Source organism: Helianthus annuus, chromosome 8 (assembly GCF_002127325.2).
Source record: "Helianthus annuus cultivar XRQ/B chromosome 8, HanXRQr2.0-SUNRISE, whole genome shotgun sequence".
Classification (NCBI taxonomy): domain Eukaryota; kingdom Viridiplantae; phylum Streptophyta; class Magnoliopsida; order Asterales; family Asteraceae; genus Helianthus; species Helianthus annuus.
The window spans coordinates 2,656,221-2,683,396 of record NC_035440.2 but is presented as its reverse complement, the minus strand read 5'-3'; the positions used below and the strand labels follow the sequence as shown (position 1 = coordinate 2,683,396).

At 35.5% G+C, this 27,176-nt stretch overlaps 1 protein-coding gene across 3 annotated transcripts; it reads left to right on the top strand.

Moving 5' to 3' along the window:
• The first annotated feature begins 12,872 nt into the window (after nucleotides 1-12,872).
• LOC110871622 (squamosa promoter-binding-like protein 12) lies at nucleotides 12,873-26,367 on the top strand. 3 transcript variants are annotated; one of them, XM_022120331.2, is made up of 4 exons: nucleotides 12,873-12,984; nucleotides 16,471-16,972; nucleotides 20,920-21,185; nucleotides 22,710-23,107. In XM_022120331.2, exons 2-4 carry the CDS (start codon nucleotides 16,521-16,523, stop codon nucleotides 22,952-22,954), a joined length of 963 nt encoding a protein of 320 aa, XP_021976023.1. In that variant the 5' UTR covers nucleotides 12,873-12,984; nucleotides 16,471-16,520; the 3' UTR covers nucleotides 22,955-23,107. The 3 variants fall into 3 exon arrangements, with proteins under 3 accessions (XP_021976023.1, XP_021976024.1, XP_035832239.1); XM_022120332.2 differs by lacking the exons at nucleotides 12,873-12,984; nucleotides 22,710-23,107 and adding an exon at nucleotides 25,965-26,367 and having other exon boundaries at nucleotides 16,351-16,972; XM_035976346.1 differs by lacking the exon at nucleotides 12,873-12,984 and having other exon boundaries at nucleotides 16,352-16,972.
• Nucleotides 26,368-27,176: the final 809 nt, after the last annotated feature.

Sequence of the window (27,176 nt, the reverse complement as noted above, 5' to 3'; positions counted from 1 at the left end):
AAACACTCAAAAAATAGCTACAATTTAAGGTAGGTGTTTAGTGATGGTATCAGATTCCTACTTGATAGAGAAAGGTTTGGTTGCAAGAAAAGTTGCTTCCAGGAGGTTGTCAAGTGTTTTTGCTCGACAATTCAATTCTTGGGTGGTCGGTTTGGCCCTTGTTCCTGTAACTCGAATCCTAGCCCAGTATATTCCATTTTAGTTATACACCATTGTGAACCTTACGCCTTTTTTACTCTCTGATCGAGGTTCTCTGCATTGAAAAATCTTCGTAAACTAAATCACACGTGTATATGTTGACATTTAAGATATATACAGTCAAGAAAATCAAGAGCAATGGTGATATATATGCGGATTAGACACCAAAAATAAACACTCAAAAGGTATGTGTTTAGTGACGGCATCAGATTCCTAATTGATGGAGAAAGGTCTGGTGGCAAGAAAAGCAGCTTCCAGGAGGTTGACAAGTGTTTTCGCCCGACGATTCCAATCTTGGGTGGTTGGTTTGGCACTTATTCCTGTAACTCGAATCCTAGCCCGGTATATCCCATTTTAGTTTTACACCATTGTGAACCTTACGCCTTTTTTACTCTCTGGTCGAGGTTCTCGGCATTGAAAAATCTTCGTAAACTAAATCACACGTGTATATGTTGACATTTAAGATATATACAGTCAAGAAAATCAAGAGCAATGGTGATATATATGCGGGTTAGACACCAAAAATAAACACTCAAAAAATAGCTACAATTTAAGGTATGTGTTTAGTGACGGCATCAGATTCCTAATTGATGGAGAAAGGCCTGGTGGCAAGAAAAACAGCTTCCAGGAGGTTGTCAAGTGTTTTCGCCCGACGATTCCAATCTTGGGTGGTTGGTTTGGCACTTGTTCCTGTAACTCGAATCCTAGCCCGGTATATCCCATTTTAGTTTTACACCATTGTGAACCTTACGCCTTTTTTACTCTCTGGTCGAGGTTCTCGGCATTGAAAAATCTTCGTAAACTAAATCACACGTGTATATGTTGACATTTAAGAGATATACAGTTAAGAAAATCAAGACCAATGGTGATATATATGCGGCTTAGACACAAAAAATAAACACTCAAAAAATAGCTACAATTTAAGATATGTGTTTAGTGACGGTATCAGATTCCTAATTGATAGAGAAAGGTCTGGTTGCAAGAAAAACTGCTTCTAGGAGGTTACCAAGTGTTTTTGCTCGACGATTCCATTCTTGGGTGGTTGGTTTGGCCCTTGTTCCTATAACTCGAATCCTAGCCCAGTATATCCCATTTTAGTTATTCACTGATGTGAACCTTAAGCCTTTTTTACTCTCTGATTGAGGTTCCCGGCATTGAAAAATCTTCGTAAACTAAATCAAACGTGTATATGTTGACATTTAAGATATATACAGTCAAGAACATCAAGAGCAATCGTGATATATATGCGGATTCGAAACCAAAAAATAAACACTCAAAAAATAGCTACAATTTAAGGTATGTGTTTAGTGACGGCATCAGATTCCTAATTGATGGAGAAAGGTCTGGTGGCCAGAAAAGCAACTTCCAGGAGGTTGTCAAGTGTTTTCGCTCGACGATTCCATTCTTGGGTGGTTGGTTTGGCCCTTTTTCCTGTAACTCGAATCTTAGCCCAGTATATCCCATTTTAGTTTTACACCATTATGAACCTTACGCCATTTTTACTCTCTGATCGAGGTTCTCGGTATTGAAAAATCTTCGTAAACTAAATCACACGTGTATATGTTGATATTTAAGAGATATACAGTCAAGAAAATCAAGAGCAATGGTGATATATATGCGGATTAAACACCAAAAAATAGCTACAATTTATGGTATGTGTTTAGCGACGGCATCAGATTTCTAATTGATGGGGAAAGGTCTGGTGGCAAGAAAAGCTGCTTCCAGGAGCTTGTCAAGTGTTTTCGCTCGACGATTCCATTCTTGGGTGGTTGGTTTGGCCCTTGTTCCTGTAACTCGAATCCTAGCCCAGTATATCCCATTTTAGTTTTACACCATTGTGAACCTTACGCCATTTTTACTCTCTGATCGAGGTTCTCAGTATTGAAAAATCTTCGTAAACTAAATCACACGTGTATATGTTGACATTTAAGAGATATACAGTCAAGAAAATCAAGAACAATGTTGATATATATGCGGATTAAATACCAAAAAATAAACACTCGAAAAAATAGCTACAATTTATGGTATGTGTTTAGCGACGGCATCATATTTCTAATTGATGGGGAAAGGTCTGGTGGCAAGAAAAGCTGCTTCCAGGAGCTTGTCAAGTGTTTTCGCTCGACGATTCCATTCTTGGGTGGTTGGTTTGGCCCTTGTTCCTTTAACTCGAATCCTAGCCGAGTATATCCCATTTTAGGTTTACACCATTGTGAACCTTACGCCTTTTTTACTCTCTGATCGAGGTTCTCAGCATTGAAAAATCTTCGTAAACTAAATCACACGTGAATATGTTGACATTTAAGAGATATACAGTCAAGAAAATCAAGAGCAATGGTGATATAAATGCGGATTAGACACCAAAAAATAAAAACTCAAAAAATAGCTACAATTTATGGTATGTGTTTAGTGACGGCATCAGATTCCTAATTGATGGGGAAAGGTCTAGTGGCAAGAAAAGCTACTTCTAGGAGCTTGTCAAGTGTTTTCGCTCGACGATTCCATTTTTGGGTGGTTGGTTTGGCCCTTGTTCCTGTAACTCGAATCCTAGCCTAGTATATCCCATTTTAGTTTTACACCATTGTGAACCTCACGCCTTATTTACTCTCTGATCGAGGTTCCCGGCATTGAAAAATCTTCGTAAACTAAATCACATGTGTATATGTTGATATTTTAGAGATATACAGTCAAGAAAATCAAGAGCAATGGTGATATAAATGCGGATTAGACACCAAAAAATAAACACTCAAAAAATAACTACAATTTAAGGTATGTGTTTAGTGACGGCATCGGATTCCAATTTGATGGAGAAGGGTCTAGTGGCAATAAAAGCTGCTTAGAGGAGGTTGTCAAGTGTTTTCGCTCGACGATTCCATTCTTGGGTGGTTGGTTTGGCCCTTGTTTCTATAACTCGAATCCTAGCCCGGTATATCCCATTTTAGTTTTATACAATTGTGAACCTTACGCCATTTTAATCTATGATCGAGGTTTTCGGCATTGAAAAATCTCGTAAACTAAATCACACGTTTATATGTTGAAATTTAAGAGATATACAGTCAAGAAAATCTAGAGCAATGGTGATATATATGCGGATTAGACACCAAAAAATAAACACTCAAAAAATAGCTACAATTTAAGGTATGTGCTTAGTGATGGCATCAGATTCCTAATTGATGGAGAAAGGTCTGGTAGCAAGAAAAAAACTGCTTCCAGGAGGTTGTCAAGTGTTTTCGCTCGACGATTCCATTCTTGGTGGTTGGTTTGGCCCTTGTTCCTGAAACTTGAATGCTACCCGAGTATATCCCATTTTAGTTTTACACCATTGTGAACCTTACGCCTTTTTTCTCTCTGATCGAGGTTCTCGGAATTATAAAATCTTTGTAAACTAAATCACACGTGTATATGTTGACATTTAAGAGATATACAGTCAAGAATATCAAGAGCCATGGTGAGATATATATGCGGATTAGACACCAAAAAATAAACACTCAAAAAATAGCTACAATTTAAGGAATGTGTTTAGTGACGGTATCAGATTCCTAAATGATGGAGAAAGGTCTGGTGGCAAGAGAAGCTGCTTACAAGAGATTGTCAAGTGTTATCGCTCGACGATTCCATTCTTGGGTGATTGGTTTGACTCTTGTTCCCGTAACTCGAATCCTAGCCCGGTATATCCCATTTTAGTTTTACACCATTGTGAACGTTACGCCTTTTTTACTCTCTGATCGAGGTTCTCGGCATTGAAAAATCTTTGTAAACTAAATCACACATGTATATGTTGACATTTAAGAGATATACAGTCAAGAAAATCAAGAGCAATGGTGATATATATGCGGATTAGACACCAAAAAATAAACACTCAGAAAATACCTGCAATTTAAGGTATGTGTTTAGTGACGACATTAGATTCCTAAATGATGGAGAAAGGTCTGGTGGCAAGAAAAGCTGCTTCCAAGAGGTTGTCAAGTGTTTTCGCTCGACGATTCCATTCTTGGGTGGTTGGTTTGGCCCTTGTTCGTGTAACTCGAATCCTAGCCCGGTATATCCTATTTTATTTTTACACCATTGTAAACCTTACACCTTGTTTACTCTCTGATCGAGGTTCTCGGCATTGAAAAATCTTCGTAAACTAAATCACACGTGTATATGTTGACACTTAAGAGATATATAGTCAAGAAAATCAAGAGCAATGGTGATATATATGCGGATTAGACACCAAAAAATAAACACTCAAAAAATAGCTATAATTTAATATATGTGTTTAGTGACGTCATCAGATTCCTATTGATGGAGAAAGGTCTGATGGTAAGAAAAGTTGCTTCGAGGAGTTGTCAAGTGTTTTTGCTCGACGATTCCATTCTTGGGTGGTTGTTTTGGCCCTTGTTCCTGTAACTCGAATCCTAGCCCGGTATATCCCATTTTAGTTTTACACCATTGTGAACCTTATGCCTTTTTTACTCTCTGATCGAGGTTCTCGGCATTGAAAATCTTCGTAAACTAAATCACACGTATATATATTGACATTTAAGATATATACTGTCAAGAAAATCGAGAGCAATGGTGATATATATATATATGCGGATTAGACACCAAAAAATAAACCTTCAAAAAATAACTACAATTTAAGGTAAGTGTTTAGTGACGGCATCATATTCCTAATTGATGGAGAAAGGTCTGGTGGCAAGAAAAGCTGCTTCCAGGAGGTTGTCAAGTGTTTCCGCTCGACGATTCCATTCTTGGGTGGTTGTTTTGGACCTTGTTCCCGTAACTTGAATCCTAGCCCTGTATATTCCCTTTTAGTTTTACACCATTGTGAACCTTACGCCTTTTTTACTCTCTGGTCGAGGTTCTCGGCATTGAAAAATCTTCGTAAACTAAATCACACGTGTATATGTTGACATTTAAGAGATATACAGTCAAGAAAATCAAGAGCAATGGTGGTATATATGCAAATTAGACACCAAAAAATAAACACTAAAAAAATAGCTAGAATTTAAGATAAGTGTTTAGTGACGGCATCAGATTCCTAATTGATGGAGAAAGGTCTGGTGGCAAGAAAAACTGCTTCCAGGAGGTTGTTAAGTGTTTCCGCTCGACGATTCCATTATTGGGTGGTTGTTTTGGACCTTGTTCCTGTAACTCGAATCCTAGCCCAGTATATCCTATTTTAGTTTTACACCATTGTGAACCTTACGCCTTTTTTACTCTCTGATCGAGGTTCTCGGCATTGAAAAATCTTCGTAAATTAAATCACACGTGTATATGTTGACATTTAAGAGATATACAGTCAAGAAAATCTAGAGAAATGGTGATATATATATATATGTATATAATGTAAGTATCTATAGAAAACCCACTTTAATTTAGAAAACCCGGGAAACTCAAAGCTTACGATGTTTTTTTTCTTGAAAAAATTTACACATGTTATATACATGTTTTTAAGGGGTTTGGGCAAAAAAATCAAAAAAGTGCCGAGTAGATATTTTAAAAAAAAATAAACAAGTTTTGGTGTAACACATGTTACAAATATGTCAGATGAATGTAACACGTGTTACACCAAAACTTGTTTATTTTTTTTTTAAATATCTACTCGGCGCTTTTTTGATTTTTTTTTTGCCCAAAACCCATAAAAACATGTATATAACATGTGTAATTTTTTTCAAGAAAAAAAAAACATCGAGAGCTTTGAGTTTCCCGGGTTTTCTAAATTAAAGTGGGTTTTCTATACATCCTTCCCCTATATGTGTGTGTGTGTATATATATATATATATATATATGGATTAGACACCAAAAAATAGACATTCAAAAAATAGCTACAATTATTGTATGTGTTTAGTGACGGCATCAGATTTCTAATTGATGAAGAAAGGTCTGGTGGCAAGAAAAGCTGCTTTCAGGAGGTTGTCAAGTGTTTTCGCTCGATGATTCCATTCTTGGGTGGTTGGTTTGGCCTTTGTTCCTGTAACTCGAATCCTAGCCCGGTATATTACATTTTAGTTTTACACCATTGTGAACCTTACGCCTTTTTTACTCTCCGATCGTCTGATATAAGAAAAATTAAGAAGAAAAGGGATCGCAAGGTAGTATAGCTTGATCTTCTCAAACGTTGCGATGAATGTAAGATAGGAGGAGAGAAAGATAGTTGTTCGTGACCGGTCGCACATAGAGTAGAGAGTCTATCACCCTTCATTTAGACTATACGGAGTGGAGGCATGAAGAGGGGAGGCAAGTCCTTTCACGCCACCCACACCATCCGCCTCCTCTTCACCTTGGGCGGTGCCCCATTCTCCATAGAGATTTTCAAAAGTGTTGCCCCTTGGTTTCGTTGAGATTTCGAATTTTTTTTCAAAGCCCTTCATGCCCACAAGGCCACAACACAACATCTTCCCTTTTGTTATATGCAGGGCAAAACCCCAAGGTTTATGTGACGCCTACGTGTTACCTAGCGGTTATGCCATGACTTCATGTAGTATCAGTGGCGGATCCATAATTTTTTTCTATGGGTTCACTTTTTATGGTAGTCGGATTTCTCACAACAAACGTTAGAATTTTCGGGTTTGGTCAACAAGTATATTAATATGATATAATAATCATCATACATAATCATTAGAAACCACACAATCAAGAATAAGGAGTTCAGCAGGAACCATCTTCAATCTAGTGAGCATTTCAAACTAAAAACTGCGTGTTAGATTTCCAAGCAAACTAAGGTATCAAAGATTGAAATCACATGTGTTTATAAATATAGGTAGAAGATCAAATACAAATAAAGTTAACGTACAAAACATACGAACTGAAGGAAAAGACAAAAAAGTGCGGTGGCATTTTTGTAATTATCAGTAACTATCAAAGTTACTCTATAAATGATCTTGTAGAGTAATTTTGATCTTTTGTAGAGTAATTTTGTAAAATGTTCTTGTAGAGTAATTTTGTTCTTGTAGAGTAATTTTGTTCTTGTAGGGTAATTATCAAAATTACTCTATAAGTGTATTAACTTACTCTACATCAAAATTACTTTTACAAGTGAATCAAAATTACCTTGTAAGTTTATCAAACAAAATACAACTCAAAATTACTCTACAAATGATCCTGTAGAGTAATTTTGATCTTATAGAGTAATTTTGTAAAATGATTCTGTAGAGTAATTTTGATATTTGTAGAGTAATTTTGTAAAATGATCCTGTAGAGTAATTTTTTTAGTATTTAGTTATGGGGTTTAGCTTTATGGTTTAGTTTTTAGCTTTTAGTTTGGGTGGGGGTTAGGTTTTTTTAGTTTTTTTAGGTTTTTTTCTTTAGGGGGGGGGTGGTAGTGTAATTTTGATAATTATCCTACCAGGACCAAAATTACTCTACATGAACATTTTATAAAATTACTCTTAGATGTTTTAGGATTTGGGGTGGGTGGGGGTAGTGTAATTTTGATAATTACCCTACAGGACCAAAATTACTTTACATGAACATTTTACAAAATTACTTTTCAAAAGATCAAAATTACTCTACAGTATCATTTGTAGAGTAATTTTGATAATTACCCTACAATCAGATAATTACAAAAATGCCACCGAATGCTTTTGTCCTTCTCATGTAATTCGTACGTTTAGTACGTTAAATTTATTTGTAAAGTAACTTTTCCCTATAAATATATCATGTTAGAAATAACTACCACGTGGTTGGTATATCCTTAAACATCAGCCACCATATTTCATAGTTTGGTAATCATATTCAACTTAGGAATTCATAGTTCATATTGATTGATTATAAGTAAATGAATTTGTTTAAGAATTTAATAGACTGAATCAATTGAGCAGAAGACTTTAGGGATTTTACAATGACACTATGTTCATATACTTATGCCAAAAACCTATGTGGAATATCGAATACAAACAGACTATCTCATTTTTTGCTTTTGGCCGCATATAACTGCATTCATACGAGCTTAAATATTCAAATATTATATTCACAAAATCATTCCAATAGCACATTCATAACATTGATATTCATAGATTCCATTCTTTGGTGGTTGTTTTGGACCTTGTTTCTGTAACTCGAATCCTAACCCGGTATATCCCATTTTAGTTTTACACCATTGTGAACCTTACGTCTTTTTTACTCTCTGATCGAGGTTCTCGGCATTTAAAAATCTTCGTAAACTAAATCACACGTGTATATGTTGACATTTAAGAGATATACAGTCAAGAAAATCAAGAGCAATGGTGATATATATGCGGATTAGACACCAAAAAATAAACACTCAAAAAATAGCTACAATTTAGGATATGTGTTTAGTGACGACATCAGATTCCTAATTGATGAAGAAAGGTCTGGTGGCAAGAAAAGCTGCTTTCAGGAGGTTGTCAAGTGTTTTCGCTCGACGATTCCATTCTTCGGTGGTTGGTTTAGCCTTTGTTCCTGTAACTCGAATCCTAGCCCGTTATATCACATTTTAGTTTTACACCATTGTGAACCTTACGCTTTTTTTACTCTTCGATCGTCTGATATAAGAAAAAATAAGAAGAAAAGGGATCGCAAGGTAGTATAGCTTGATCTTCTCAAACGTTGCGATGAATGTAAGATAGGAGGAGAGAAAGATAGTTGTTCATTACCGGTCCCTCATAGAGTAGAGAGTCTGTCACCCTTCATTTAGACTATACGGAGTGGAGGCATGAAGAGGGGAGGCAAGTCCCTTCACACCACCTACACCATTCGCCTCCTCTTCACCTTGGGTGGTGCCCCCTTCTCCATAGAGATTTTCACAAGTGTTGCCCCTTGGTTTCTTTGAGATTTCGAATTTTTTTCAAAGCCCTTCATGCCCACAAGGCCACAACACAACATCTTCCCTTTTGTTATATGCAGGGCAAAACCCCAAGGTTTATGTGACGCCTACGTGTTGCCTAGCTGTTATGCCATGACTTCATGTAGTATCAGTGGTGGATCCAGAATTATTTTTATGGGTTCACTTTTTATGGTAGTCGGATTTCTCACAACAAACGTTAGAATTTCGGGTTTGGTCAACAAGTATATTAATATGATATAATAATCATCATACATAATCATTAGAAAACACACAATCTAGAATAAGGAGTTCAGCAGGAACCATCTTCAGGGGCTGTTTGGTAGCTTTTTAATGACCATTCAGATGTTACCTCTTAATGGTTTAAAACCTCTGAATGAATAAGAGGTAACCTCAAATCTGAATGGTTAAGAGGTCACCTCTGAATGGTTAATCATCACATGTCACATTCTTCTACCTTCTCATTGGTAAAATTCTTAATGGTTTCATTAAGAGGTAGCTTCTTAATGACCATTTAGATGCTACCAAACAACCTCTCAAATCTGGTGAGCATTTCAAACTAAAAACTGCATATTAGATTTCCAAGCAAACTAAGGTATCAAAGATTGAAATCACATGGGTTTATAAATATAGGTAAAAGATCAAATACAAATAAAGTTAACGTACAAAACATACGAACTGAAGGAAAAGACAAAAAAGTGCGGTGGCATTTTTGTAATTATCAGTAACTATTAAAATTACTCTACAAGTGATCCTGTAGAGTAATTTTGATCTTTTGTAGAATAATTTTGTAAAATGTTCTTGTAGAGTAATTATCAAAATTACTCTACAAGTGTATTAAAATTACTCTGCATCAAAATTACTTTTACAAGTGAATCAAAATTACTTTGCAAGTTTATCAAACAACATACAATTCAAAATTACTCTACAAATGATCCTGTAGAGTAATTTTGATCTCTTGGAGTAATTTTGTAAAATGATTCTGTAGAATAATTTTGATCTTTGTAGAGTAATTTTGTAAAATGATCATGTAGAGTAATTTTGTTCGGATTTAGTTATGGGGTTTAGCTTTATGGTTTAGTTTTTAGCTTTTAGTTTGGGTGGGGGGGGGGGGGGAGGGTTAGGTTTTTTTAGGTTTTTGGGGGGTGGGGGTTGGGTTTTTTTTAAGGTTTTTTTTTTTTTTTTGGGGGGGGGGGGGGGTAGTAGTGTAATTCTGATACTTATCCAACAGGACCAAAATTACTCTACATGAACATTTTACAAAATTACTCTTAGATTTTTTTTAGGTTTTGGGGTGGGGGAGGGGTAGTGTAATTTTGATAATTACCCTACATGACCAAAATTACTCTACATGAACATTTTACAAAATTACTCTACAGTATCATTTGTAGAGTAATTCTGATAATTACCCTACAAGTAGGTAATTACAAAAATGTCACCGCGTGCTTTTGTCCTTCTCATGCAATTCGTACGTTTAGTACGTTAAATTTACTATAAATATATCATGTTTGAAATAACTACCACGTGGTTGGTATATCCTTAAACATCAGCCACCATATTTCACAGTTTGGTAACCATATTCAACTTAGGAATACATAGTTCATATTGGTTATAAGTAAATGAAATTGTTTAAGAATTTAATAGACTGAATCAATTGAGCAGAAGACTTTAGGAATTGGATCACCATCTTTTAACATTTGTCTAATTATCAAAATCTGAGATTTTACAATGACACTATGTTCAAATACTTATGCCAAAAACCTATGTGGAATATCGAATACAAACAGACTATCTCATTTTTTGCTTTTGGCATGATATAACTGCATTCATACGAGCTTAAATATTCGAATATTATATTCACAAAATCATTCCAATAGCACATTCATAAAATTGATATTCATAGATTCACAACGAATTCAAAGATTCAACAAAGCACCCGCTTGAAAGAAATAGAAAGTTCACATCTGGTCTAAAATTTGTAAGTACTCTAAATGGTTAAGATGGAGTGTGGATGTACTGCGGCGGTGGAGGCGGCTGCTATTCGCTGGAGGGGGCAGGGGGGTGGAGAGGGATGCGGGGATCGAACTAGCGATCTCAAAGTTGGAAGGCGAGTCTCAATCCAGTTTGTGAGTACAGATATTTTGATATAGGTTCACCCATAATTTATTTATAGGTTTCTACTGTATTTTCTATAGGAAAAATTACAAGTTTTGTCCTTTATCTTAACACCACTTATCAGGCAGTGTCCTTTTTAACAAATTTTGACAAATTTTGCCCTTTATAAGGAAATTTGTTGCACGTTTTGTCATTTAGGCTTAACCAAGTTAGATTTAACAAGAAAATCTAACTGGGTTAAGACTAAAGGACAAAACATGCAACAAAATCCCTTGTAAAGGGCAAAACTTGTCAAAATTCGTGAAAAAGGACACCGCCTGATAAGTGGTTTTAAGATAAAAGGACAAAACTTGTAATTTTTCCTTTTCTATATAGGTTTTGGCTAAAAATTCAAAACCGACTGTATTCCTGGCAGGTTGGAGAACTCGTTAGTCGCTAGTCGGCCGGTGAGGTGGGGACTAGAGACTACTCGTGATTAATCGGATCGTGTTTTTTATATGTAATTTTCACTTTTATGTATACATATACACATTTTTATAGGTAAATATTTTAAGTATCTAGGTTTTAACTCTTACTCAACTCATTTTTTTAAGTATACAAAATTAATTGTTGGAATTCACATGGTTTTGTTGGAAACTGGCTGGAATTTAGAGGTTTTGGCCGTAATATACAGGTTTTTTGCCGGAATTTGGCCGGAATCGCCGATTTTTGGCTGGCCAACTAGGTCCGACTAGGCCCGACTAGGCCCAACTAGCGACTAATGGACTTATTAACGAAAAATTATTCAGTTACTGGCTGATTAGCGATTAATCGCCGCCTAGTCGCGATTTTAAGGTAGATCTGCCCCTGTGTAGTATGCAGAAGGTCTTAACTCTTATCTTTTTTCTTTAACGACAAATTAGATCACTGGCGGATCACTATAGTATTATCATGCAATCAGTGGAACCACCCGATCATATCCATCTCCACTAGTGAATAATGCATATATACCAATTCAAGAATAAACCCAATAAATTTGAAAAAAAAAGCCTTATGTGAGAATCAAACCTTAGACTTAATGATCCTTAAGCATTATCTCACTCTCTAAATCTTGCTAAACTATAATTTCATTCAAATTAAAAGAACACATTCTCGATTTCTCATAAAAAAAAACCTTTATATTTAAATATTTACATTTTTTATATTTTTAAAACGAGTAAACTACCAAAATGGTCTCTGAGGTTTGGTCACTTTTGCCACTTTAATCTAAAATTCAAACTTTTTGAATCTGGGTCCCTATAGTTTCGATTTTGTTGCTATTTTCATCCAAAATTAAAATCTGGTCAATTTTTTTAATTAACATCCAGCTTTTTTTGTCTTATTCTTCCCTTTTAATGAAGGGCAAAATGGTCAGATTTTTTAAATTTGTTATAATAAAACGTTAAAACACCATTTTGCCTTTCGTTAAAATGGAAAAAAAGACAAAAATATAGATGTTAACTGAAAAATCTGACCAGATTTTGATTTTAGATGAAAATGACAACAAAATTAAAACTATATAGAAACAGATTAAAAAGATTTGAGTTTTGAACTAAAGTGACGAAACTAAACGATCATTTTACTCTTTTCAAACACCACAAAACAAAACAAAACAAAACAAAACAAATACTAACAACGCACTACAAAACAAAACCATCGTTGGATAATTAACAAGGACCAAAGTGCAAATTCCAGTTAGTACTTTTAACCTTTCTTCTTCCCAACACAACAGAACACACAGTAAAAAAAAAAAAAAAAAAAAAAACTCCACCCGCCACTCTCTGTAGCTTTCTTCATTTGGTATCATCAATCACTACACATTTTCTTCATTTTTGGTGGAATGTTGCAGACTCTACCCATCATCGGTAACCTCTCTCTCTTTGCTATTTATAACTCACACATCTACATTCTCTAAACTCCATTTTCAGCTTACCTTTTTGCCAAATTATTTTATTATTTTGTTTTGATTCGTCTCAAAAGTTAAGTTTCCCCTTTTAGAAATCCTAATTTTGGAAATGTAATTTTTACCTTTACTTTTACTTTTACTTTTACATTAGAGTAAAATGTCAAAATGATTTATGAGTTTAAAATTTTTGCCACTTCAGTTAAAAAATGAAACTTTTGTATTTTGGTTCTAACCAGTTTCATTTTTGTTGTTATTTTTACTCAATTGGCAAACTGAGTTAGAAATTTCTGTTAATCTCTCTTTTTGTCGTTTTTCTTATTTAAATGAAGGGTACAATCATCATTTTATACCTGAATATCACTAGATTGCCAATTAGATGGACATAGCATAAAAATTAAACCTTAACGAACTAGATACAAAAAGTTTTTTTTTTAATTGAAGTGACAAAGATGACCTATACTCGGAACCATTTTGGCGTTTTACTCTTTACATTATTTAGTTTATTAATTAGTTAGTTAATTAATATTTGTTTATTATTATTATTATTATTATTATTATTATTATTATTATTATTATTATTATTATTATTATTATTATTATCTACTTTTTGTGCATGTGAATTATATGAATGAATTAATTTTGGTTGCTAGAATTTGAGTAATTGATAATGGAAATCATTTTCCCCCTTTTAAATGTTTTATTGATTTTGTTGGGAAAATGACGTTACTTTGTAACAAAACTGTGTCGTTTTGTTATAATTTTGTAGTTTTTTGGATGTGTTTGGGGACCATCATTTGTTCGTGTGATTTTATTTGGACTATGATGATTGTGTTGCTAGATATATATTAGATTATTACAGAACACTAAATTATTCCGAGAACAAAAGCAATAAATCTGAATAATTTTTTTTTTTTTATATAAATGATATATCTTTTAAATGTTGTGTTTCTGACGTACACATGTAGATTATGTGTACAAAATTGTCAAAGTAAATTGTTTGTATGCTTATAAAAATGTCAAAGTAATTTGTTTATATGCTTTTTAATAAATACACATGTAGATTATGTGTATAAAAATGTCAAAGTAATTTGTTTGTATGCTTTTTAATAAGCTACACATGTGTGGGTTTTTTAATAAACTAAAAACAAATAAATACATTCATATATATTTTTTTAATATCATATATACCCTTGCAAAATAATAAATATCATATATATCCTTACTAAATGACAATTCATTAAAAGCAATTTAATAAATGACAATTTTGCCCTTATTTTTCTAAAACTTTGAGATCTCATATGACCTTTAATTTCAAATATTATATTTACTCATTTCTATCTTATTTATTTAGCTTAAATATTATATATGAAGAATACTATGGTTTATGAAAAAAAAAAAACAACAGAAATGGGTAAAAATAAATTTGAACTTAAACGTGTTATATAAAAATATGAAGTTAAAAGATGAGATATATGAAAACTTGAAGTTAAATTAATAAAGACAAAATGATTATTTATTAGATTGTTTTTAATAAATTGGGTATATTTGATATTTTCACTATTTTGCAAGGCGTATATGATATTTTTAGTCTTTGTTGGGTATGTATGAAAATTTTCAAGTTTGTAAGAGTATATATGAAATCAATCATTTTTTATAACAAACGGACCCTTCATGGGAAAAAAATTTATACATAAAAAGACCGATTCCCCCCTTTTGCCCCCAGGAAAATAATTTTGGGTCCGCCACTCTGTACAATTATTCCATTTTAGAAAAAAAAAGTATTTTTTTAGGATTGAAGAAATAAATGGTTTATATTATTTTGCGTGTTCTCACACGATATATGTGTTTTACTTGGTTAGTCTGCACAATATGTGGATAAAAATACAACAAACTATGAGATATGCTACACTCTTGGTTAATGCAACATATCGGGCTGTAAACGAGTCGAGCCAGGGTGGGGTCGAGCTCAAGCTCGAAATTATATCAGGCGGTTAAACTTGGCTTGAGCTTTACGTCGGAGTTAAACGAGCCTAAGAACGAGCCGAGCCGAGCCATGGGCCGAGCCGAGCTTAGCTCGAACTGGGCTTGGTTACAAAATGAGCCAGCTTGGTTCACGTCATCTCAAATTGAGTTTTTTTAGCTAGTTTTTCTCGAGCTTCTTTCGAGCGAGCTACGAGTCGCGAGCTTTATGAACAGCCCTAGCAACATACTATGATCACAATTTCTAACCATGGTATTAAATATCTAGCCAATAAATAAACAATGTACTACATTTTCGTGCAATTTGTCATTAGTGATAAGTGCAAAAAGTCCTAAGGATGTATGCTTCATTTTGAATTTTGGTAGCTTGTTGGTATGTTGTGAGCCATTATTTAGTTGCTACTGTTTAGTCATATTCACTCTGTACTTTGCATATGCTGTCCCTTCCCTTTGGAAGCCTTTTTCTTTTCTTTTTAGTGTCTAGCAATTATTGGTGTGAATAGAATAAAACAAAACAGTTGAAAAAAAGGGTACTTCAGTCACCATTTTATCTTGAAGCTAATCTATACTTTGTAAAGGTGTCATTTTGATACAGGACTGGATAAAGGTAGCTTGCAGGACTTTTGGGAATAGAGTAAACTGTCAAAATGGTCCCTGAGGTTTGGTCACTTTTGTCACTTTAGTCCAAAACTTAAACCTTTTGAATCTGGGTCCATGTGGTTTCAGTTTTGTTGCCATTTTCATCCAAAATCAAAATCTAGTCAGATTTTTCAGTTAACATCTAGCTTTTTTGTCTTTTTACTCCCTTTTAATGAAGGCAAAATGGTCTTTTAACGTTTTATTATAACAAATTAAAAAAATCTAGCCATTTTGTCCCTAAGGATAAAGACAAAATAACCAGTTTTTAATAGTCAAATAGGAGGTAATTTGAATTTTGGACTAAAATGGCAACAAAAGTGAAACCACAGGGACCCAGATTTAAAAAGTTTGAGATTTGGACTAAAATAGCAAAAGTGCCCAAACCACAGGGACCAAAATGGCAGTTTACTCTTTCTGTTAACTTAAAAGGCAATTCGGTCTTTTTCACTTATGTAAAAAGATCCACTACCCCTAAATTGCCCTTTAAGTTAACAAAGAAAGACGAATATACCCCTGACTTAACCGAGAAAAATGGATGGAGTTAACGAGCCGGATGAAAATGACAAGATTTCAAACCTTTTGGATATAGATGCGAAAAAACAAACATTTGGACGAAATTCGCAAAACTAGGCAAACCTCAGGGACGAAAATGTCATTTTACTCATTTTATTAACTGTATTTTTACATATAAGTAGTACTCATTTCTGTTATTGTGTTATTCTATTCTATTTGCTGCTTCTTTGTTGTTTGATCAAAGTTCAAGCATTTTGTGTTCAATTAATTGGTTGTTGTTTTGATTCGGGTCGAATTTTATCTTGTTTTTCAGCTCGATTTATACCGATCGAAAACAATCTGAGCTAATAATCTTTTACCAAAATGGATTGGAGTACAAAATTTGAGTGGGATAACCTTGATATCGACGGGTCGTGTTTTAACTTATCGGAAGTTATTGGCGACAGCGGCGGTTCTGTGTCGGACGTCGGAAAACAATTCGTCGACAAAAACAAAGAGGGTTCGGTTTGCTCTAGTGAACCGTTTATCGGGTTGAAACTTGGTAAAAGAACGTACTTTGAGAACGGTTATGCGAAAAACAACAAAGTATCTTCGGTTTTCGGTGTTCCTGTATCGTCGGTTGTATCTTCAGGGAAGAAAGTCAAACAGTCGGGTCAAAGTACGCTTGTTTCCAGGTGTCAAGTTGAAGGATGCAACCTTGATCTTTCGTCTGCGAAAGAGTATCATCGAAAACATAAAGTTTGCGAAGGTCATTCTAAGTCACCGAAAGTTATTGTTGCGGGTCTTGAACGACGTTTTTGCCAACAATGCAGCAGGTAAGCTTATGAAGTTTACAGTTACTTACTGGATTATATTTATATTAGCATCAGTGGCGAAGCTTGAATTTTTTTCAGGGGGGTCGAAAACGTATATACCCAAAAATTTCTATAGTACCGAGGGGTCGAAAACATATATACCCAAAAATTTCTATACGAAAACTACATATATAACACTACTGGCCGAAAAGTTCGGGGGGTCAGGCGCCCCTCCCGGCCCCTTCAAAGCATCGCCCCTGATTAGCATGTGTGTGAATCCTTTGTATGTCATTAATATCGTATCCGCCTTTTGCCCTTTAATTAGTTCAAAAAGATGTTCGAACCAACGACTCGAATGCACGATACGAATCTAACACGAAATTCGCAGGTTTGGGTTTAGTCTAAATGGGTTCGGGCCAGTTTCATGTTGAACCCGTGAACCTGTTTAGCTAAACGGGTCGGGTTGGCGGGTTGACCCGTTTAACCCGTTTATATTATATTATATTTTTTATAATATGTTTTATGTCATAAATTAAATTGGGTATGTATTTTATGCCATGATTATAACTTAAAAAGAGAAATTAACATAAGATTTTATAATTTAAGAGTTAATTACTGTTTTCGTCCCTGTGGTTTGTGAAAAGTCACTATTTCAGTCCATTAGTTTAAAAATTGCGATTTTAGTCCCTGTGGTTTCACTTTCGTAACCATTTCAGTCCACCTCGTAACCATTTCAGTCCCTGTACTAATAGAATAAATGGATTGAAATGGTTACGAAAGTGAAACCACAGGGACTGAAATGGTTACGAAAGTGAAACCACAGGGACTGAAATCGCAATTTTTAAACGAATGGACTGAAATAGTGATTTTTGACAAACCATAGGGACGAAAACAGTAATTAACTCTAATTTAAATGTAATTGTATTATATAGATTTGTGTTTTTTTGTTGTAAATTTTATTTTTTATATATTAATTTGCGGGGAAAATATAAAAAATAAAAAAATCGGGTTAAACAGGTCGTGATCGGGTTGACCCGCGAATATTCGGGTCTGGTTGAACCCGCCAACCCACAAACACGACCCGTTTAGCATCCCAAAAAATACAGAGCAATTTGCATAGTTAGTCCTTTGAAAAGTTATCTTTTCTAGACAGAAAAGTGTTCCGGTCATTCGGTCAACCCAACCGTTTTGACCCACTCGACATGTGGTTTACCTTTTTGACCATTAAAGATTAACAAACAACTCAAATCGTTTCATGTTGAACCCGTGAACCTTTTTGACTGGGTGTCCGACCCATTCATCCTTAAAGAGGAGGTTCGGAAGATGTTTAAGAGCCAGTTTGCGGAGCCAATGCGGAGGAGGCCATCGTTTGATAATTATGACCTTCCTGAGTTATCGGTGGAGCAGAAGACGACTATCTCAGCCCCTTTCTCTTGCGAGGAGGTTCTTTATGCCATCCGCGAGTGCAAGGGTGGAAAAGCCCCGGGTCCCGACGGGTTCACTTTTCATTTCTTTAGGCGCTACTGGGATCTTCTGAAACCTATGGTGATGAAATTGATGGCCGACTTTTTCGTTTCTGGTAGAATTAGCAGTGGCTGCAATGCTTCGTTTGTTGCCTTGATCCCGAAAAAAACCGACCCGCAGGTAATAAATGACTTCAGACCCATTTCGTTAATTGGGTCGATTTACAAGATTGTGGCCAAAACCCTCGCCAATCGCCTAAAACCGGTTATGGGAGCTCTTATATCCCCCCACCAAGCTGCCTTCGTTGGTGGGAGGAACATATTGGATAACCCAATGATCATTAGTGAGCTGGTGTCATGGAAAAAGCACAAAAAAGAAAAATTGATGATTTTTAAAGTGGATTTCCAGAAAGCTTTTGACAGCTTGAATTGGAAATTCCTGTTTAAGACGATGGAGTACTTGGGCTTTCCGGATGTCTGGTTAAACTGGGTTAAAGGGTGTCTTGAGTCGGGGAGAGGATCGGTCCTTGTCAATGGTTCGCCAACGGGAGAGTTCTCTTTTAAGAGAGGGTTAAGGCAAGGGTGTCCGATGTCCCCTTACTTATTTATTTTGGCTATGGAGGTAGTGGGTATGTTCATGCGAAGGGCGGTTGATCTTGGTTTGTTCCATGGGGTCAAAACGCCAAACGAGGGACCTTGCATCTCTCATCTTTGTTACGCCGACGATGTGTTGTTTATCGGGGAGTGGTCGGAGCACAATATAGTGAGTCTTTCTAGGCTCCTGAGATGCATCTATCTAGTGACGGGTCTAAAGGTCAACCATAGTAAATGCCAACTTCATGGCATAGGTGTGGACGAAGACGAGGTAGGAAGAATGGCGAGCATCCTTAATTGTGATATTGGAGCTCTTCCGTTCATGTACCTTGGTATCCCGATCGGGGTCAACATGAAAAGAATTAAATTTTGGCAACCGATTATAGACAAATTTAACCGGCGTTTGTCGTCTTGGAAAGCTAATTCCCTATCTTTCGCCGGTAGAGTGACTCTTGCAAAAGCGGTGCTAGGGAGTCTTCCCTCTTACTACCTCTCCTTTTTCAAGGCTCCGAAAACAATTGTCAAGAAGCTGGAAGGCATCCGTAGGGATTTCGTTTGGGGAAGGTCTAATCGGAAAAAAAAAATTAGATGGGTTCGATGGGAAAGGTTGCTCAGACACAAAAAGCTTGGTGGTGTGGGGATTGGCGGTATAGGCGACTTCAACGATGCCATGCTTTTAAAATGGTGGTGGCGTTTTAAGGATAACCCCACGCACCTTTGGGCTAGAGTGGTTCACGCTATCCACTCCACCCAAAATAATAAAAAAATGATACCGGTAAAAAAGTTGATTCCTGGCGTTTGGAAGGATATAGGAGGCATGGACGACGTTTTGGCGAGAATCGGTATAAGTATTCAAGATAGGCTCCGGGTTGAGGTAAAGAATGGTATGGGAACTAGCTTTTGGAAAGATGTTTGGGCCGGGTCAGCAGCGCTTAAGGTCCTCTTTCCAAACCTGTATCGTTTAGCTAAAAATAAAAACGGCAAGGTCGCGGATTATGCTGTCACAGTCGGAGATATTACCTGTTGGGGATGGGAGTGGGCTAAAAATCCATCCTCCAATCAGGAATGGGCCATGGCAGGGGACTTGATGAACCTACTGGGACATTTTGTTTTTCAACATGGAGGGGATGTTTGGAAGTGGGATAATAATGAAGGCCACAATTTCTCTACTAAAAGCCTAAGGATGGAGCTAAATGAAGTGAGAGCAGGGGTGGATGAAAATAAATTGTTCTTTTGGAATAGTTGGGCGACTCCTAAGGCGAACTTTCTAGCTTGGAGGGCGTTACAAGGGCGGGTTGCGTCGAAGCTCGGGTTAGCGGCAAGAGGAGTTCACCTCCCAAATCTGATGTGCGACAGGTGCGGGTATGAATTGGAGAGCCCAGACCATATTTTTGTTTCATGTCTCTTTGCACGATGTATTTGGTGGAATATATTCCGCTGGATAAAAGTTCCGATGCCACCGGAATGTACCTCGCTAGGCGATCTGCTCGAGTCCTTGCATAATACCCCCGGTTCGCAGAAATGGAAAAGAATCGTTCACATGGTAGCTCTAGCCTCGATATGGAGAATTTGGATTGCTCGCAACAAAAAGGTGTTCGACGGCAAGTTCATCACGGTTCAAAAGACTGTGGAAGATGTCAAGGAAGATGCGTTCGTCTGGATCTCCCACAGAGCCAACAACACGGTCCCGTCTTGGGATGACTGGATCAGTTTCGATGTTTCAATTATGTTGTAACTGTTTCTGTTCTGTTTTCGTTTGTATTTGTTCTTCTCCCAGTTTCTTACTGGCTCTATATCTATATATAGATGGTTTGCCGTTCAAAAAAAAAAACTCAAATCGACTCAATCATAAGTAAATGGATCCAAATTGCCACCTTTGAACATAACGTTCTATAATTTCTTTTTTTACAGGTTTCAGAGTATGTCAGAGTTTGATGAGGATAAACGAAGCTGCCGAAGAAGACTCTCTGACCATAACGCCCGTCGTAGGAAACCTCAAAATGATCCAACACGTTATAACGCAACAGACCCTTATTCGTCATTTTACGCTGCTGAATCAATGGATGCGATGACTCACTCTAGTGGGGTCCAGCTGCCGGATGCTCTGAACACGTCAGCGTTTGCTTGCGATAGGTTAGCGTCGTCCAAGGGTACCCGAGCTGAGATTTTTGATCAAGGTAAGTTAATTGTTAATTTACGTTTCTATATATAAAAGGTTGGTGTCTATTATACGCTACTTGATTATAAAATAATTTGTTCGAGTTCAAAAACTGCTAACCGTACGTTAGTTAAATTTATGCAGGGCATACTTTGAATTAGGCGCCAAATAGAACCAACTTAATTTTATAACGGATTTAGCAAACAGATTTAACTTATTTTGCCGAGTTGACTATCATTTTCGTCTATGTGGTTTGTTCAATTATGCCAGTCTAGACCAAATTTCAAATTTGTACCATTTTCATCCCTGACATTCTTGAAACATGCCAGTTCCGTCCAAAAACTTAACGTCTGTTAAAACCTTTTGTTTAATGAAGGGTAAAAAAGTCATTTTTTATTTTTTTCTTAAACCCTATTAATAGGGTTTTAGAAGGGGGGTAAAAAAGGAAAATGACGGTTTTACCCTTCATTAAACAATAGGTTTTAACAGACGTTAAGTTTTTGGGACCGAACTGACATGTTTCGAGAATGTCAAGTACGGAAATTGTACAAATTTGAAATTTGGTCTGGATTGGCATAATTGGACAAATCACAAGGACGAAAATGGCAGTTAACTCTATGCTAGATGTGATGGCATGCTTATTGAAAAAAAAAATTATAAGTTTTTTTACAAGTTTGATAAAGTGATTTTTTTAGAAAAATTGCTGTGAAAAAAAAATTAATAAATTCACTTCAGATTTCCTGTGGCATATGCATATACATTAAAATGACAAGTGAGATTTTTTTAAAAACTCTGTGCTACCAGTTGAATTGGCATTAACTGGTACAATTTGTTATTAAAATGTCATTTGATAGCTAAAATCACTAAAAATGCAAGTTGGTTTGTATTTTACGCCTATAGCTAAAATCGCTAAAAATGTAAGTTGGGTATATATTTTACGCCGATTTAAACTTTAAAGTTAGTTGTATAAACCAAAAAGAAATGTAAAATTTAGCTAAACGGGTCAGGATCGGGTCAATCCAGTCAGGTTGATGTGTTGACCCGTTTAACCCATTTATATTATATTTTTTTACAGTATTTTTATGTCATAGATTAAATTGGGTGTGTATTTTATGCCATAATTATAACTTAAAAAGAGAAATTCACATTAAATTCTATAAATTAGATGTAATTGTATTATATACATTTGTGTTTTTAAAGTAAATTTTAATATATTAATTTGTGGAAAAAAATTAGAAAATTAAAAAATTTAGGTTGAACGGGTCAGTTTCAGGTTGAACCCGCGAATATTCGTAACTCCAACTTAATCTTGAATACTAACATGAAAAAGCGAATAAATAAATAAAATGCAAGAAGTACAACGACTTGAATCACTCTCGTAACTCCAACTTAATCTTGAATACTAACATGAAAAAGGGAATAAATAAGGAAAAACATAATAACAACTAATGCCCAATTGCCCATAATTCTACAAGAATCCACATCATCATATGCAGATTCACAATTTTATTTTATTTTATTTTTTTTATTTTTTTTTTTGCAGATGCGGTCGACATCCGACGTGCTCTCTCTCTTCTGTCAAACAATACATGGGGTTCATGCGAGCTCGACCATCCCATACATTCAACTGGTCCCACCATGGCTCAACACGAGTTGCATACGGTTCATCATGGTTCACATCTTAGTTCCCAAGATTACTGGCAGGCTAACCAACAGCCAACCGATCCCCACATCCAGATAACGAAATCACCATATGAAAACTCGTTTCAGTTCCAACACACCGGATGATGATGTATTTGAAGTTCATATTTACAGTACTTAGATTATGTTTTAGACTTAAAGCATGAATATTTATGTAAAGACAAAAGAGTAAAGACCATGTCTTTTATTTAGGCCCCGGAGACTAATGTAAATCCGGTTGGTTTCAAAATTAACGCCTGCGAACTGAGCCCGTAAGTGTGTGATTATTCAACTTATCTGAACCTGTGATTGCACTCGATATGCCTTAAGCCATTTGATGTTAGGTATTAAACCCGAGCATCATGGTACGGTACCAAAAGTTTGCTTGAGCGTATAAGCGGACTGTACAGTAATGGTTATGTTATGTGCTAGTTTTGAAAGGGTTCTGTCACAAACCATACCAAGAGTCGGTCTCAAACTCTGGAAAGTTCGTTTAGAGCTCTGTTTCTAAAGCTCGAGCTGTTGTGAAGAATTTTTCAAGCTTGAGCTTGGCTCGGGCTTGGTTAGTTTATTATTTATTAGTTAATTAAATATTCTAATTACCGCCGACAAATCTTGACAGATCAGTGATTTGAGGTCTCACTAGATGCAACAAGAACAATATCTTGTTATATTCAATTTATATATTCATTTTCTTTTTTTAATAGAGGGTAGTTTAGTCATTTTACACAAACTTAACTGGAAAATTTTATGACGTTAGCTATTAAGGACCATCTTTGTTACAAAAATCGTACCATGAGAACCATATGCGACCCTTGATGGCATTTATGAAATCAATGCGAATCACAGGGACGATTCATGTAATTCACTCTTGAGAAAATATTTTAAAAAAAAATTATGAAATGTACAATTTAGAAAATAATATATCTTAAAGGGTGTGAAAAATGAAAAGACACTCCTTTAAAATTACAAGCTCGACTTTAGCTTAACTCGTTGACACCCCCACATCAACATATTCTCATAATACAACAAATTTATGAAATTAACGGCATGTTTGGATGAGTTTTTTAATTCCTCCTTATTGACTTTTTTATCCTTAACTGAAAGTTTTAACCAGGTTAGGGTCAAAGGACCTAAGGTGTAACAGGTTTTGCAAATAAACGACTGTGACTGTAATTATTAAAGTTAAAGGTCATCCATTGCGACCCGCTACAAACATAAAGGACGAAAAGTGTAATTTATCCTTTGTGTTTCTATATATAAAACGTTGGTGTCTATTATGCGCTACTTGATTATAAAATAATTTGTTCGAATTCAAAAACTGCTAATCATACGTTAGCTAAATTTATGCAGGGCGTACTTTGAATTAGGCGCCAAATAGAACCAACTTTATTTTATAATGGGTTTAGCGAACAGATTTAACTTATTTTGCCGAGTTAACTGTCATTTTCGTCCCCGTGGTTTGTCCAATTATGCCAGTCCAGACCAAATTTAAAATTTGTACCATTTTCATCCCTGACATTCTTGAAACATGCCAGTTCCGTCCAAAAACTTAACGTCTATTAAAACCTGCCGTTTAATGAAGGGTAAAAAAGTCATTTTTTATTTTTTTTTCTTAAACCCTATTAATAAACCTGCCGTTTAATGAAGGGTAAAAAAGTCATTTTTTATTTTTTTTTCTTAAACCCTATTAATAGGGTTTTAGAAGGGGGAATAAAAAAGGAAAATGACGGTTTTACCCTTCATTAAACAATAGGTTTTAACAGACGTTAAGTTTTTGGGACCGAACTGACATGTTTCGAGAATGTCAGGTACGGAAATGGTACAAATTTGAAATTTGATCTGGATTGGCATAACTGGACAAACAACAAGGACGAAAATGGCAGTTAACTCTATTTTGCCAGATGTGATGGCATGCTTATTGAATTTGTTTTTATAAATTTATTTAAAAGTTTGATAAAGTGATTTTTTTAGAAAAATTGTTGTGAAAAAAAAAATTAATAAATTCACTTCAGATTTCCTGTGGCATATGCATATACATTAAAATGACAAGTGAGTTTTTTTTTAAAAACTCTATGCTACCAGTTGAATTTTGCAATAACTGGTACAATTTGTTATTAAAATGTCATTTGATAGCTAAAATCACTAAAAATGCAAGTTGGTTTATATTTTACGCCTATCGCTAAAAATGCAAGTTGGTTTATATTTTACGCCTATTTAAACTTTAAAGTTAGTTGTATAAACCAAAAAGAAATGTAAAATTTAGCTAAACGGGTCAGGTTCAGGTCAACCCAGTCAGGTTGATGTGTTGACCCGTTTAACCCCTTTATATTATATTATATTTTTTACAGTACTTTTATGTCACAAATTAAATTGGGTGTGTATTTTATGCCATAATTATTACTTAAAAAGAGAAATTCACATTAAATTCTATAAATTAGATGTAATTGTATTATATACATTTGTGCATTTAAAGTAAATTTTAATTTTAATGTATTAATTTGTGGAAAAAAATAAAAATTTAAAAAATTCGGGTTGAACGGGTCAGTTTCAGGTTGAACCCGCAAATATTCAGGTCAGGTTCAGGTTCATATGCATGCCACAGTTTTCGGGTTCGGGTTGAGCCCGCCAACCCGCAAACACGACCCATTTAGCACCCCTATTAAATGTCCCAAATTTTAGTAATGGTGACACGTGTTATGTCTAGTTTTCTTTTTAATTCTTTGTAGATATTTAACCCGATAACTTCAGTTTCATTAACAAATTTATTACAATAACAATATAAATCTTTGTACAAAACAAAGTACCAAGTTGTATGCATTGAGAAAAGACTATAGGGACTCTCTACCGTTTGACCCACCCTTTTAAGCTTAGTTTTTCGTTGATCAAGCGCAACTCAAATTAACCCGTTCATAACTAAAAAAAACGCAAGAAGTACAACGACTTGAATCACTCTCGTAACTCCAACTTACTCTTGAATACTAACATGGGAAAAAGCGAATAAATAATGAAAAACATAATAACAACTAATGCCCAATTGCCCATCATTCTACAAGAATCCACATCATCATATGCAGATTCACAATTTTAATTTTTTTTTTTTTTTTTTTTTTTGCAGATGCAGTCGACATCCGACGTGCTCTCTCTCTTCTGTCAAACAATACATGGGGTTCATGCGAGCTCGACCATCCCATACATTCAACTGGTCCCACCATGGTTCAACACGAGTTGCATACGGTTCATCATGGTTCACATCTTAGTTCCCAAGATTACTGGCAGGCTAACCAACAACCAACCGATCCCCACATCCAGATAACGAAATCACCATATGAAAACTCGTTTCAGTTCCAACACAACGGATGATGATGTATTTGAAGCCCATATTTACGGTACTTAGATTATGTTTTAGACTTAAAAGCATGAATATTTATGTAAAGACTAAAGAGTAAACCAAGTCTTTTATTTAGGCCCTGGAGACTAACGTAAATCCGGTTGGTTTCAAAATTAACGCCTGCGAATTGAGCCCGCAAGTGTGTGATTGTTCAACTTATCTGAACCTGTGATTGCACTCGATATGCCTTAAGCCATTTGATGTTAGGTATTAAACCCGAGCATTATGGTACGGTACCAAAAGTTTGCTTGAGCGTATAAGCGGACCGTATAGTAATGGTTATGTATGTGCTAGTTTTGAAAGGGTTCTGTCACAAACCATACCAAGAGTCGGTCACAAACTCTGGAAAGCTCGTTTAGAGCTCTGTTTCTAAGGCTCGAGATGGGCTTGTGAAGAATTTTTCAAGCTTGTGCTTGGCTCGAGGTTGGTTAGTTTATTATAGTATTTATTAGTTAATTAAATATTCTAATTATTTTTATAACGTTTGTACATATAGTAATACATGTTATGTGATTATATGTTTGGTATATTAAATGGAAATTGTTATGACCGAATAAATAACAAGCATGTTTAGACTTGCGAGTTTAATCGATCACGAGTAACTCATGTTTAGAGCTTGGCAGTATGGCATTGAGGTTACCCAGGTTAGCCTAAGACCCCACTAGTAGAAATTAGGTAATTGTGACCTACAAAAGGCGGTCACAGAATTAGTGACCGATATGCGCCCAAAAGCAAAACGGCCACAAAGTTAACCTGTCGGGAAAACCGGAAGGGTCCAAACCCTCTCTCGGTCGTTACGAACCACCGGGTCAACACCCTTCCGACGTTCATCCGCTCTCCACCATCGTTACCGCCGACAAATCTTGACAGATCAGTGATTTGAGGTCTCACTAGATGCAACAAGATTTATATATTTATTTTCTTTTTTTAATAGAGGGT

Coding starts and splice junctions, on each gene's coding strand:
- LOC110871622 (XM_022120332.2), top strand. CDS start 16,521: ATGGATTGGAGTACAAAATTTGAGTGGGATAACCTTGATATCGACGGG. Junction 16,973..20,919: donor TTTTGCCAACAATGCAGCAG/GTAAGCTTATGA, acceptor CTTTTTTTACAG/GTTTCAGAGTATGTCAGAGT. Junction 21,186..25,964: donor AGCTGAGATTTTTGATCAAG/GTAAGTTAATTG, acceptor TTTTTTTTGCAG/ATGCAGTCGACATCCGACGT.